The sequence below is a fragment of the Poecilia formosa genome, unplaced genomic scaffold, assembly GCF_000485575.1.
Source record: "Poecilia formosa unplaced genomic scaffold, Poecilia_formosa-5.1.2 Scaffold12, whole genome shotgun sequence".
Lineage (NCBI taxonomy): Eukaryota > Metazoa > Chordata > Actinopteri > Cyprinodontiformes > Poeciliidae > Poecilia > Poecilia formosa.
The window spans coordinates 4,145,349-4,159,781 of NW_006799951.1; the positions used below are offsets into that span (position 1 = coordinate 4,145,349).

The 14,433-nt window shown below is 39.2% G+C and overlaps 2 protein-coding genes across 2 annotated transcripts; one reads left to right on the forward strand and one right to left on the reverse strand.

Moving 5' to 3' along the window:
- The first annotated feature begins 251 nt into the window (after positions 1 to 251).
- LOC103133615 (uncharacterized) lies at positions 252 to 7,903 on the forward strand. The gene is made up of 5 exons (XM_007545436.2): positions 252 to 719; positions 1,067 to 1,118; positions 1,982 to 2,183; positions 5,354 to 5,654; positions 6,314 to 7,903. Exons 2-5 carry the CDS (start codon positions 1,093 to 1,095, stop codon positions 6,718 to 6,720), a joined length of 936 nt encoding a protein of 311 aa, XP_007545498.1. The 5' UTR covers positions 252 to 719; positions 1,067 to 1,092; the 3' UTR covers positions 6,721 to 7,903.
- Positions 7,904 to 9,472: 1,569 nt separating this feature from the next.
- LOC103133614 (protein ecdysoneless homolog) lies at positions 9,473 to 14,244 on the reverse strand. The gene is made up of 14 exons (XM_016668013.1): positions 14,187 to 14,244; positions 13,784 to 14,065; positions 13,447 to 13,564; positions 13,276 to 13,363; positions 12,814 to 12,992; positions 12,463 to 12,655; positions 12,247 to 12,375; positions 12,032 to 12,157; positions 11,843 to 11,928; positions 11,508 to 11,608; positions 10,893 to 11,145; positions 10,730 to 10,797; positions 10,103 to 10,326; positions 9,473 to 10,017 (listed from the first exon to the last, which is right to left on the reverse strand). The coding sequence occupies exons 2-14, from the start codon at positions 13,986 to 13,988 to the stop codon at positions 9,796 to 9,798; spliced, it is 1,992 nt and encodes a 663-aa protein (XP_016523499.1). The 5' UTR covers positions 13,989 to 14,065; positions 14,187 to 14,244; the 3' UTR covers positions 9,473 to 9,795.
- Positions 14,245 to 14,433: the final 189 nt, after the last annotated feature.

The window sequence follows — 14,433 nt, forward strand, 5'->3', positions numbered from 1 at the left end:
GCTGAGCTGGGAGCCACCGGTTGACAATCATACATCAAACAAACAAACAAACAAACAGAATAATAATAATAATAATAATAATAATAATAATAATAAATGTTCCCATATTAATTTAAATAGAGAACCATGACCAGCCTCATTAATTTAGTTGCGCATGACTGATACCTCTCATAATAATAATAATAATAAATGTTCCCATATTAATTTAAATAGAGAACCATGACCAGCCTCATTAATTTAGTTGCGCATGACTGATACCTCTCTGCAGCTGGTAAGTTAATTGCTGCTAAATATGCCTATAAAAACATTAGATAGAAATCGTTTATAAGACCACAACTCTCACCGCTATCCCACAGAGAGTGAAACTGCAGGTCAGCATTATATTAGCAAGAAAGTCTTAATAAATGTTCGACACTTTATGTGGGTGGTTTGAATATTTCTGCTGGATTCCGAAAAGGTGATCTAGCGAAATGGCCCCTTTAATTACACTGAGACAAACAGAGCGGGGGCAAAGTTCAGCTGAACTCATGATAAAAACGGATGAGGAGAGAAGCCGGAGCTCAGAAAGCAGCATGACGTAATACTAAAGGACACGGCCGCAGGAAGATGCGGAAACAGACACGGAGATAAATAATTCCAATCCTACCTCCGTTATATCGATAGTAAAAATTTGGCGCAACTCGTTTGCTGAATAATGAGTTTGTGAGGAGTTACAAATGGTGAGCAAAACGCGTTTCTCTTGCCTATGTTTGTTTTGTTGTTTTAAAATAGGTACTGTGTAGCTCAGTCTGCATTTAGTCGTCTTTTGCGACGTGAAACGACGCCGTCACACATCTTAGAAACAAATTAAACGTATTGTAAGATGATTTTTGATTCTATATATTGGTTTGAACTTCATGAATGCTCTTCTGTATGATCGATGGGCCAGCATTGATTACCTACACTTAGAAACACCCAGCATGATCTCATGATAACCTGACTTGTTTTTGTTGTTCACTGTTCCCTGGAGACTGTATTGCTTTCTCGTGCAAATTCCTCGTTGACTCACTATACCTTTACACAACAGATACTTGCAAGCAACCTCTGCACAGAATGACAAGATGTCTGTTAGGTAAAAGGTAAAGATCCCATTTTCTTCTACTACCATATATCAAACCAGATCTTTATAAAAAGGCACATAACTTTTTCTCACTGTCTGACGCATATCAGGACTAAACTGTGCCTGTTTTAGGTGAGTCAGGATTACCAAACGTATTTGTTAAACTCCAGAAGGATGAGATAAGTATGATGATTTCATCGCTTTCTAAGCTTCTAACTGGGTAATTTGTAGCATTTGAGTTAAATAAAGATGCTCCTGTCATTATATTTTAAGGCAACACCTCAGACACACTGGTTATTTGTAAGACATGATGAGCAAAATCAGAATAAATCAGGCGAGATATAAATGTCTTGTCGACTAATACAATTAAATTTCAAAGTCTGACTGACAAAGAGGGCAGATTGCAAGCCTGAAAACACCTTCCCAGGTGTAAAACGCAAAGGTGTTGGTGTGTTGATGCTAAAAGTACTAAAATAAAATTAGTAACTGAAAAATGTACCTAAATGGTTTACAAACCTGATCAGACCTGTCAGGAGGAATTGGCCAACATTCCACTGAAATATTTACAGAATCTTAAGGAAGAATATCCAAAATATCTGAAACAAGACATACAGTTTGAAATGCAAAAACATTTCTGCATTCAAAATTCTGCCATTTATTCATTTTTGGTAAAACAAAAGCTGACATAAAACAGGCACTGTTTAGCCTGATTGAATGGTGAAAATTAAAGGTTATGTGTCTTTTCAAACATCACCCATAAATATTTGTTTTCCACTGTTTCTTGATTTTATGTGCAAATCTGGAAATTAGGTTAATTGTATACGAGGATAACAATTGTGTGCATGCACATAAAAGCCTGTCTGTAAAACTTCCTGGTTGCAGTTTAAGGAGATGGAGGACTGGATGGTATGTCTCAGCACTGAAGAATCTTTCTTCAGTTCACGCTCTGAAGCCGCTCATTCCCACCTTCTGCTTTGTGGTGGTGATCGTATACGGCCAGGCCGACAAACTCAGGAACTTTGTCGCTGGCATCTTTATCCCGCAGTACCATTACCCGTTCCCTGTTGCTCTCTGCTTCACCCAGGTTAGTAAATGTAGCGTCGCTTTCAAAATCAGTCATCCATTCATTAGCAGGAGAATGTGCTCGCGAGGAGTGGAGCACACCAGGCGAGATCATTTGCATACTTGTCTATTTCTGCAGAGTTATTTGCGTTCTGACATCACTGTATTTGCATGTGTTGAACTAACATTTATAGCATTTCCATTTATATAGACATAGAAATGTCTATATAAATGCAATACATTGCAAAAATAGTTCCACCTCTTGACTAATGGATTTGTTTTTGCCACGCTGCCATCACAAATGTCAGTGTATTTTATTGGGATTTTATGTGATAAAACAAAGAAAAAAATTTTTTAATTTACATGATATCACAAGCTTTGTCACTCTAGATAGATTGGATATATTTTTTTAAGTTCTGCCACTAAATTTCAATTGCATTTAGATCTGGACTTTGACTGGACCATTCCAACACATAAATATGCATCCAGCAAAACTATATTTCCTTTTTTTTTTCTATTTGTATGTTTTGGATTGTTGTCCTGCTGAATATCTCTTGCAGCTTTTAACAGACTTTTTGCTGTGTCACATTCTTTCCATTTTTAGACAATAGAGTAAACTGCCATTACGTTTGCCTACTGATGTTCTCAAAACAAACTGATTTATGCTGAGATTAAATTACAGCATAATTTTTTTTTTTTTTTTGATAGGCAACATATTAAGACAGCTCGGTACGCTGGACTTTCATTGAAGAGTTTAGAGTCGTGCACCACTTTGTTGGTCTTTAGTGTAAAATTCTAACAAAAACTTAAAGCTAGCCCACTAAACACAGAAGCATACTGTTGCCTCTGTGTGCCGGTTTGAAGGACAGAGCAGAGGTAGCGCCAAGGCAAAAATGCTTAGTGTTGATTAACGCATGCATGTGATGTTTAACCAAATTATCACGCAACGGACTGACATGAGAATATGACCTCGTTCAAAGGTTGACCACAAAAGACCGCCTGGAATGACAGTCCAGAAAAGTCCACAGATGGGCATCAGGTGTGCTTGTGCAGCAAGCTTAGGAAAGAAATAGGATTACCAACAACCAAAGCAGACTTGCTGATATAATACTTTCCAGCTGTCATTAAAAAATAAAAATATGTCAACCTGCAGTAGAGTCAGCACTTATAAATGTGGAGTTAGCTCTTAGTAATTTCAAAAAGTGCGTATGTTCCTCTTCCACCTTGCCAAGTCCTCAGTATCTTTGTTTATGACTGGCAATCAGATATTTCCATGTTGCCTCAAAGTAATTGTGAGATCAAAATATTTAGCAGTGTGTTTAGCAAAACAAGTTGATTATGCTTGAGCACAAGCACGTGACATTCTATGACAAAGCAAAACTTGAAGAAATAAAGATGATCAAATCTGGTTGAATCTGCAGAAAGCGAAGCAAAAAAAAAAGGGGGGACCGTAATATTAGGCTGGATGAAAAAAGGAACATTTTTGTATTTTACTATACAAGCTCAAACATTTAATGTATAAACTTATAAACTCTGAGCTTTCCTGTGAATCAGTAGACCAAAATTAAATTGGATGACCAATGTTTCTTAGAATTATTACACGTCTGTGTTTCAAGGAACTGACTAACCTCTGGCACCTGTCAGCTTTAGACGGTTAGACTACATTTCAAAGTCCAACTGGGTTCCTTGGTCTTGCCTCAGAAACAGCATGATCAATGTCATCCTCGTAGTTTTCCATTAGATTAAAGTCCAGAAATTGGGCAGACCACTGCAAAATGTTAATCTTGTTATTATGAAACCAGGATGCTGCTTGCTGTTTTAGTGTGCCTGGGGCTGTTTCCTTATTATTTTAATTGTTTTAAAGTTACCTCTGTAAGTATTTTGATAAGTTAGAAGAGATCTGTAATCCATGATCTCTGGTATGTGCAGGATGGATCCAACGTCATAATATAGGAAATGTTCCCATGCCATGATGCCTGAGCCACGAATGCCTCACAGTTTAAAGCAGCTTGAATTCATCGCTTTTATGTTTGTTTGAGAAATTGTTGGTGATTCCTAGACCGCAAAGCAAAACGATCTGCCATTTACCTTAATTTTGTATCCATCGGAAAGGTAGTGTTCTGCTGGTAGTTTCGGATTTTGGTTTCAATTTCGAAGCACTCCTGTTCATTTTAGCTCAGCAGTCTTACCATTTCTTGCTCTTTTTAATATGATTTTCATTTAAGGTTCACTCTGTTTTGGAAAAATATCTGGAACAATCGATTTTATGCCTAGGTTTTCTAGCCAATTGTTGGCTAGAAAACCTAGCCAACAATTGGCAACAAAACCTAGCCATTTAAACCTTTATTAAAATGCAGCAAAAAAATTTAAAAATGAAAGATTTATGTCACACACACACACACACACACACACACACTTAGGCTGAATTTCTGTGATTATCATCAAGAAAAACATGGAAATGCATATTAGAGAAATCTAGTTCCCCTTAATAAAGTAGGTTAACATACGTCAGTGCTCATATATTTGTTTTTGTTAGTCATTCTTAATATCTGTTACCATTTTTTATTGTTGAACGTAAACTGTTCCAGATATGAGGACCTCTGAATGAGAACGAGTCTTTCAGTTAATGATTTGTTTACACTTAATCAGCCTCATGCATGTCATGAATGGTAGTTTTCATGACTTTATTACATCCACTTTATAAATGATTTGCTTTATTAATGATTCTATTTTTGACCTAACGGGTATTGTTGGACTGCTGTGTTTTGAACTCAACTTTATATTAAAAAAAATGTCACAAAAACATGACATAAGATCAGATATTATTTAACCCAATTAAATTTAAAGGAAAACAAAGCAATTCTATTTTTGTGTCATAATTATATTTTCAATGATGATAGTTGTCCTGGTTTGCCTTGTTTTTCTTCCCAAAATAATCAGCTTATTGATTGAAATGCAAAGTTTGTGACTATGTGTATTCCCCTCACATTTTTTTTTCTTAAACATAAGGCCAAAAATAAAAAAGAAAGGATTTGTCAAAGCAAATTTACTGGCTGTGAAGTTAGCTGTAATTTATTTGTGGGCTGTAAATCATTAATTCTGTCATGTGGACACCGGCTGGTTCTGCTTCTGCTTTTCTTTGAATTGTCATTCCCCTTACAGAGCTGAACATGTTTGCACTGCTCTCCCCAGGTTCTGGTTTCTCTTGTCTTCATAAATCTCCTCCATGCCTTGGGATTGGTGCATCTCAGACCGTACTCCAGATCGCTGGGAGAGAGGCTGCTGCTGCCCACCATCTGTAACAGCTTTCACTCGGTGCTCATGACTTGGGCCAAAGCAAGCAGCCCGTACGCAAACCTCTTCCTCTTCACTGTTCCTCTGCTGCCTCTGCTGACCCTCGGATTCAGTTTTGCGCTGAAGGTGGCGTCTCCGCCATCGCACCACTTGTCAGTGTTGATTTCAATCCTGAGTGGGATGTTTGTTGTCATCACAGGTAAACCTTAACACACGGCAAAAACTTTCACAACCTTTGAACCTTTTTTGTCACATTGCAGCCACTAATCCCCAACGTGTTTCTTAGGTTTTTTGCAATTTTGCCAAGTGCAATGAAGCGGTTTTATCAGATCAAACAATCAAACAAATAAAAAAGATTCTATTGTCCTATCGCGAAAAACTGTATTGTCAAAAACCAACACTGTAGCTGGCACAGTGAGCAATAAAAAAATCATTTTGGTGAAATTTGGAGCAGTGCCGCAAGGTTGATTGACAGGGCTAAGACCGTCCTCCTGGCTCTGATTGGTTGCTTCTGATGTGATATATTTCTGCAGATTGCTCTAGGTCCACAGGGACAAGGCAGAGGAGCTCAATTCTTTTTCACAGATCACGTGTCTCAAGTTGTACTATCACAACATGATATTTTTAACAAATATGTAAAAAATGTAAATACTGCCTCTTTAATTCCCTCTCTCCATTGGGATTTGTCACACACAATCCCAATAAAACACATTGAATTTTGAGAATAATGAGAAAGTGAGACGGTTCAGTTGGTACGAATACTTTTCCTAAGCATTGAATGATCTTGCATAATATCTTATGCAAGATTAAGAGAGGAATTTTATTAATGTAAATCAATTTTTTTTCACCCCTGCAAAGCGTCCAATGGGATTCCTGGTGTTGAGCCTCTGGAGTGCCTCTACGCGCCTCTCGCTTTGATTCTTCACAGCCTTTCGCTGATCAGCTTCGCTAAAGTGTCCGAGTCTGTGCGCCAGCAGCCCTCTGACGTCCAACCCTCTGTTTTTGACATCTACTACGCTCAACTGGTTAACCAGAGTGGAGTCCTGGGCCTCCTGTGGCTTCTGCACCCAGACAAACCCTGGCTGGTGTTGAAAATGAGCAACTGGCGCAATCTGCTCTTCCACGGATACCTGCTCGCCATCGTCCTGCTGGGAATGGTGCTCAACTTCCTGGTCTGCGTTTCTGCTCTCTGCGTCTCCCCACTCGCGGCTGCGTTGCTATATTCGGCGAGGTACATGGTGCAGCCGTTTTTTCATCTTCTGTAGTTCCTCTGCATGTTATGGAATCCTTGTCTGTCTATAAGCTATCACCATTATCAAAGGTTGAAGTAGCAATTCCGAAAAAAAAAGAAGAAGAAAAATCACACGAAAAACGTGAAAAGGTTTCCGTCAGGTCAAACGTTTAAAATTAATCCGGATAGAATTGTGACTTCTATAATTAAAAGTCTGTCACAGCCAGAAGAAATCTGCCACTAAACTTTCAAACCGAAAAAGATGAAATAAATAACAACACAGCGCACAGACCAAAATTTTGAAGAAAAGCTTTGATGTCCAAGGTTTGATGTTTGATGAGGGTTAAAATTAAGAGACATGTATCCTGTTATGACCACGTTATTTGTTCCTGTATGAAATTAGACAAACTTGGCATGTGAAATGTCTCTCTCTCTCTTTTTAATTTGATCTAAACTAACTGCACTAATGTTTATTTTAAATCCCTGTGTCATAATCAGATTAGTTTTGCTGGTTGAAGCTAATGAAAATATGTTCACATGTTGCATGTGTCTGCAAGAACCTGAAGAAAACAGGCAGTAAACTACTTCCTATACAGTTTATGGTAAACCTTTGGTACAAAGCAACAAAACTTATTTTTTGTGAAAAGCTGGATTTTTCTTAATTTGAGCCAATTCTTTTAATATTATCATTTTCTTGTGCATCTTTTAACATATTTGAGCAGTATTTAAGAGATTAAAGTCCCAGGTTTCTCCTCCACTGAACAAGATCTAACTGGATCTCTGAGGAGGTTTTCTGTGAATGATTCTGAGAAGCTTTTTTTTTTTTCAGAGGAAACAGGATAAAGATGACCAGATTGTTTTTGTTGTTGTTGTTGTTTTTACATTTTTACATGACACATAAAACCACATTTGTAATCAGTGTTAAAAAAATATATGTAACCTCAGACCTTTGGCTGAATGAATCTTAAACCAGACGTTGGTTTATGTCCCTGAATGATTCTGAGAGCTCGGATGAAAGGGCACGGCACCGACAGGCTGTTATGATGCCTCTTGTTGAAGTCTGATGTAATTTAAGACATTATGTTTTTATTAATTTAACTTTAAATATGTATTTTTATATAATTTTATCAATTTGCAAGCTCTTTTTTTTTTTGAAGTAGCCAGTTCTGTTCTGTAAAAATGTGCTGTGCATGTTTAATAAAACCGAAAGAAGTGAATTGACTGTGAAAACGTGTCAATGCTGTAAGCCGATGAGTTTAAATTAGTTGAAAAAGTTGAAGTTGCAATACGTGAATGCTATGAGGTCGGATCGTAGCTCGGTTGGTAGCATTGTTCCCATGCAGTAAGAATAGCAAAAGTTGTAATAGGAACCATTTTCAGAAGTCTGAAAACAGGTATTTGTTTAGAAATAGAACTATAAGTTAATTATTTTTAAATGCTATGTCACCAGAAAGCCAAAAAAGAATTTGTTCAGCATCATCAGAAAGTTTTCACACCCTTTCATTTTTACTTATATATATTTTTTTTTTGATAGTCAAGTTACAGGCTTAACCTAAAAGCGATCGGAGGGTTTCTTTTCCTCAGTGTCAATGTGGAAAACATCTTTTTGGATTGCAGCTATTCACCCATGGATTGATATTCGTCAAATCTATTTTATAGCACATTCAACTAAAAAGCAGTTCAAAGTACTTTACATCATAATCATACAAACGTTCTCCAATCACCAGTTGTGACACAAGCAATGAACATTACCTTTGGTTGGAGCACCTTGAGCAGCAGTCACAGCCACAGGTCCTCTTGGTTACGTTTCTAAACATCTGGAATATCTATTTAGAGGTAGCTTCTTTCATTCTCTAACAGATCCCTCACAGGTCAGTGAGTAAAGAATTTGGTAACACTTCATTTGAAGGGACGTGCATAAGACTGACGTTACACCTGTAATGAACATGAAGGTTTGCAATGTTTACAGCTGTTGTCATGAAGTGTCATTCTGTAAATAATGTCACTCTCAGTGCAAAGTAGACTCTTTTACTTGACTTTTAATGTAAGTTTTAATGCAACTTTGAATAAAAATGCAATTCTTTACTAAAACATGCTAAATAATGCACTTTTAATTACACTTGATGTCATTGTACCAACAGACACTTCATGACAACAGTCACAAACATTCATGAAGACTCCTTCATATCCATGACAGTGTAATGTCAGCCTTCAAATACAGTGTTACCAAGACTTTTTTTTAAAAATCTTTTTAAAGATCTTCAATTGAATTTGATGCCCAAGTTCTGCATTGTGTGGCCAGGTAAGGAGTAGTACGTGTTTTGTTTCCCCAGACATGCTGCTTGGATTTCAGGTCAAAAAGTTCCACTTTGGTTTCATCAGACAAGACAAGTTTGTTTCTGATGGTCTGAGAATCTCTAAGGCGTACATTTACAAAATGAAAGTGGGCTGCCCAGTCCTTTTTCATGATGAGTGACAACTTATGGCCTTATTGGTAAAGTACTTTAAGAGTGGTTGACGTTCTTGACGATGCCTCCATCTTCACTAGGAGATAGAGATATGTCCTTGATAAATATATTATCTTTATCTCAGATAATACTTTTGACTTCACTGCTTGGTCTCTGCTTTGATTTGCGCTTTCAACTGCGAGACTTGTTATAGGCTACTAGAATGTTCGATTTCTGGTCATGTACGATCCACTTCATTTACCCCTTGTGGGACGCCTGTGGCATTGCAGAAGCATCTCAACGAAGCATTCACATAGTGAAAGGAGGAGGAAATAAAACTATCTAGAAAACATGTTTATTATGTGTGATAACATGTAAAAAAAAATGATACAAACATGCATCCAATCACAGTATTATGTGTATTAACAGTTCATGACATAATGGGTTAATTCCCATTTTCAGTGATTTCAAAAAAAAATTGAGTTTTGCTCTACTGAAAATCCAACTTGTGTTAATCCTTAAATAAGAGGTTTTTCTGACACAACACGACAAATATTTGACATAAAGACACCAGACTTTGTCCTCTGTCCATTCATCACCTCTGTGTCAACCAGTTCCCGACTCGTAGTTTCAGTCCTCTTCCTTTCCCTCCCCCATCTTCTCTATGAGGGATCTGAGTTGGGTGGTATTTGTATTCCCAGGCTCTGCAGCAGGTTAGAAGCAGGTCCAGCCAGTCCAGCCTGGCTGCTCAGAGACTCCAGTAGATTCGCCACCAAGTTGACATCGATGTCTAAAGGCTGGATCTCCTCCTCAGCCTCCTCCGTCAAAAGCCCGTCTCCCGTCGGAGAACGAGACGAGTCATTGTTCACGCAGGCCTTGTAGTTCTGTAAAAGTCACACATTCGCAATGGCCTCGGTGCATTTTAAACCTGCTACTTTTTGTATAAAAACATAAAAACATAGTATTTACCGTTTGACTGAAGCTTTTCCCAACATTAGTGCTCTGCAGCTCCTGATCCATTTGGTCCATGTAACTTTTGAGGCTGTCCAGAGTTTCGGCTGCGCTCATCTCTGCAGGACCAGATGAGCCTTCCTCTGTCTCATTCGCCACCTCTTCCTCCTCCTCCTCCTCCTCATCATCATCATCGTAATCATCATCCAGATCATCTGAATCCAGCTCTTCTTCTTTGCCTCCTGTGATGGAAAATTACTACAAGTTAACATCTGCTCATCGAGTTACATTAAATGCTTGTGAACTCTCACCAAAATAACTATTTGGGTTACATATACAAGGTTTCTAAGTTGTTTTCTGCAGCTGCATCAGAAGCAGACTGTCTTGCCCCTTGTTTTGAATTCCTTATCCTTGGTATGAAACTCGTGTGTTGTCTCTGCCTGGCAGAGCTTTTCACCCCAGCCCTGCATTGTTACTGATTGTCCTACAAGCTCCCTGCATTGTGCACAATATATGAATATGTGATTTCACCTGACAGTGCTTGGTAAAATAGTTTGGTTTTTTTTCCACAACCCTCCTAAAATATTTAAAATGATGAAATAAAACGACGGAACGGAAGAAGAATCAATCATTGCTCTTACATACCTAAGAGCTTATCTAGTGCGTTGGCCATCGAGCCTGGGTCAAAACTGAAAGGCTGAATTTGAAGGCTCCTAGAAAACATTTAAACAAAACAGGAACTATCAAACCAGAGTTAGAAAAATATATTTAAAAAAAAAAAAGAATGACTGCATGTAACTTATCTCACCAGGGTGTTTCAGCCCCCTCATGAGACGACATGGCATTGAGGAAGTCCTTCATCCCTTGACTGACAGCTACAAGACTGTAACCTGCTTCTTCCTCTTTGGTGTCCTCCTCTTCCTCCTTCCCTGAAGCCTCCTCGACAGGCCGCTTCTGCTTGGCAGAGCTGAAGCCTTCACTGCCGACATCAGCGACCCTGCTGCTTCTCTCCTGCAGCAACTGCTCTAAATCCTGAGATGTGACTTCCAACCAGCTGTCGCCTGTAGATTAGCGAAAAGGAAAAAATAAAAATAAACAAAGGTATCATAGGAAATTGCAAATGAGTAGAGGAAGGATGATATAGGCAATGTGCACACATTTGTTTTGAGCTCTTTTATTGAGATGCAGTAGAAATTGCCAAAGTGAGAAAATGTGAGAAATGAAGTGTCGCCCTGCCCCCACGTGTTGCTGCTCAGTGGCTGACAGTTGGGGGAAAGGGTGGTAGGTTTTTTTTTTTTTTTTTCTGAAATCTTCAAAATGTGACACATTTTTCTTTCCTATTAAGTCTTCAATCTGATTATTTCATAAATACTTTAATAGTAAGAAAAGGATCTACTCCGTTTCTGTGAAGCTGTTCACTCACTGTCCTCCGGGGGGAGCTGTGACTCCAGTTTCTTGAACTCCTCCAGGTTGAGCGGACTGTTGTGAAGCAGCTGAAGAATCTCCTCGCCTGCAGAAATGGAGCTGAAACAAAATTCACAGCAGGAATATTGAGGGGAAAAAAGACAAGTGCGTTTTTTTTTCTTTCTTCAGTTTAATAAACATTACATTTGTCAGTCCCAACTTAAACCACAAATACAAAATTTAATTTGTAGAACGGAATCCAGCGATCTTCGTGGAAATCATGAACCCTGGTGTTTACATTCATCACCTGCCAGGTTGATCTGTACACTTGAAAGCACATGACTGAATCCTCACCTTGACTTTGAGGCAACCGACTGTTTGAAGAAGATTTCTGCACATCTTAAGAGTTCTTTGTGAAACGCCGAACCTTCCAGCTGGCCCTGCATTTGATAACATGGACGTTAAAAACGAGCTTCCTGGGAGAAATGCTACATCTGCTGTTTATAGAAGTGTGGACAAAAAGAAGAAAAGAGTGCGACTCACTCGGAAGTAGCCGTTCTTTTTTAGACTTTCCAAGAAGTTCTTCCACTGAGGGTTGCAGCTCACAGGAGTGTTGGCCTCCGAGGACGGCAGCCTGCTCTTAGAGCACAGGATCTCAAAGCCGTGAGCCTGAGAATAAGGTGAAAACAGATTCACATTTCCACCTTTACCTTCGCCTTCTTCCTCGTGACAAAAGAAAACCCCAAACCACGCCTCACCAGTTTCGTCCCGAGTTCATGAGCCTTGTACCGTGGATGAGAGCGAGGCGGCAGGTCGAAGTCGCTCCTCCGATCTGGGGTGAACTGCTGCTGCTGCAGCTGGGCGTACAAGCAGCGGGTGAATGTCACCTGGAAATTCACGCAGGAGAAGGACACCGTGTCATGAAAGCTGAAAGGCCAGCACAAACAAATCCTGCATATTTTGCATGCGTCTACCGAGGCGAGGACTCTCGTATCAGGAGGAAACGTCTTGAAGCTGCGACAGGCCTGCAGGTCCACTGGATCCCGCAGGTAGAAGGCCGAGACCGCGGGGGCGACTAAGTCTGGACGCTGTGCCAGAACAGAGGCAACGCCGGCAGGGATGAAACAGTGGGCCCGGTGGAGATTAGCTTTAATCTTCTCTGGGTATCTACATCAATGTCCAAAAATGTACGTCATAAATTTATATATTTTTTTTTACATTCTGATCATTTCCAGAGAAGTCCTGAGGATGTTGTTCCATTTGCATTTCACATGTAATTACTGTAGAAAAAAATCAAAGAAAACTGGGATTGTGTGAGAGCTCACCCTTGTAGCCTTTTTTTTAGAGCTGAACGGATTTTGGGGCTAGCTAGACAAACTTCTGGGTGAGCCGAAAGGAGCACTAGAGCTTGTGCCAAACTGGGGACCACATCAAGAGAAAAGCCAATTGAACTGGACTTGGATGGGCAGGGAAGGATGTGCAACTCTCCCCTGTAGATGAAGACCTGCGAAAGAAAGAAGAAAAAAAAAACAAACAGCTGCTTTATTTCACTCTCCACTAAAGAAATCACACACATCCTTTCAACCAGTCACTGTTTTATTCCTCTTAAACATGTACGTTAAGATGTGTTTTTGGCTAATCGCTGACTGACAGGCTATGTTTTTCTTTATTATAAATATTAATAGGCTGTTTGCTCCAAACTAACAGGGATTTTTATGTTAGAAATCAAACTATTGCGTAAGATGGTCAAATTAAAAATGAGGAATGTGAACATCTGGAAGACTCACTCTGTTTTCACTTGTGTCTGGGTTCAGCCACTTGGGAAGATGATCCGCTGCTTCAATAAGAAGAAAATCCCCATCGTTGTCCTCAACTCTGCCCACATAAACAGTACTTTCAGCTTATACGAAGGAAGTAAATATGAGTTATTATGTAAATCCAGCAACATCTTGTCTAACCTGGCTGCAAGTTCTGGGAACAACTCTGTGAGATGCAGCAGGAGGTAAACAATAAACCACTCATCCTCAATGTTGTCTCCATACCGAGTGCTGCCTCCAATGTGAGCGGGAACATCTCCTGTCAGCGAACAGGAAAGTCACATTGTTCAGATCCGCCGCCATGCTTTATTACAGTGAGCATCGGTAGCTTTACCGCGGTACTTAATGCATGAGATAATGTTAATGAAATGAAAGATTTTTTTAAGGCGTCTTCTCCAGGGATATCATCAAACGTGTCTACATCTGTATATTTAAAATAAACTCATCTGAGTTGTAAAGAAAAACCAGAAAATATAACCTTTCTCGGGATGGTATTTGAGGTTGAATGGTTGATCCTGCCAGATGTACTGGACCAGAAGCTGGGCAACCTTAGCCAACATTTCCTCCGTCAGGTGTTTGAGCCGTTCTTCGGTCTGCTGGGAAGACATGCCGTTTGTCTGGACCAGAAAGAGTTTGTACTGAACCATATCTTCCGGAATCGACCTCATCTGCAGAACATCCATTGTGATTTTCTTTAGAGAAACGACTGATAAAACAACAGTAAACCAGATTCCAGAAGTCGTTGATGTGCCGCCAGTGTCTGCAAACAGTTAAACCCAAAAGAAGAAACTGTTGATTAGCGTCACCCTAATCGACAGTTGACATGTGACATTTTATGTCAGTCCATTGCAAAAACGTGTTTATATTTGGAGAAAACACACTCTAGTTTGGGTTACGTCGTAATCACGCCATCTGTCAGTGTTTAGGTCCTTCCCTAATTTCTAACCGGCTTCACCCTAAGACATTTGTCAGAGAGTTCCGGTTTGGTAAATGTATTAGTTACAAAGTGTCTACTGAAAAAATTATACATTTTACAAATTTAATAAATAGCTTTTTAAAAAATATATTTTGGGATTCGTTATGGATAACAGCAAATTAATAAAAAAGTGAAGTTGTAGACTGGTCAGA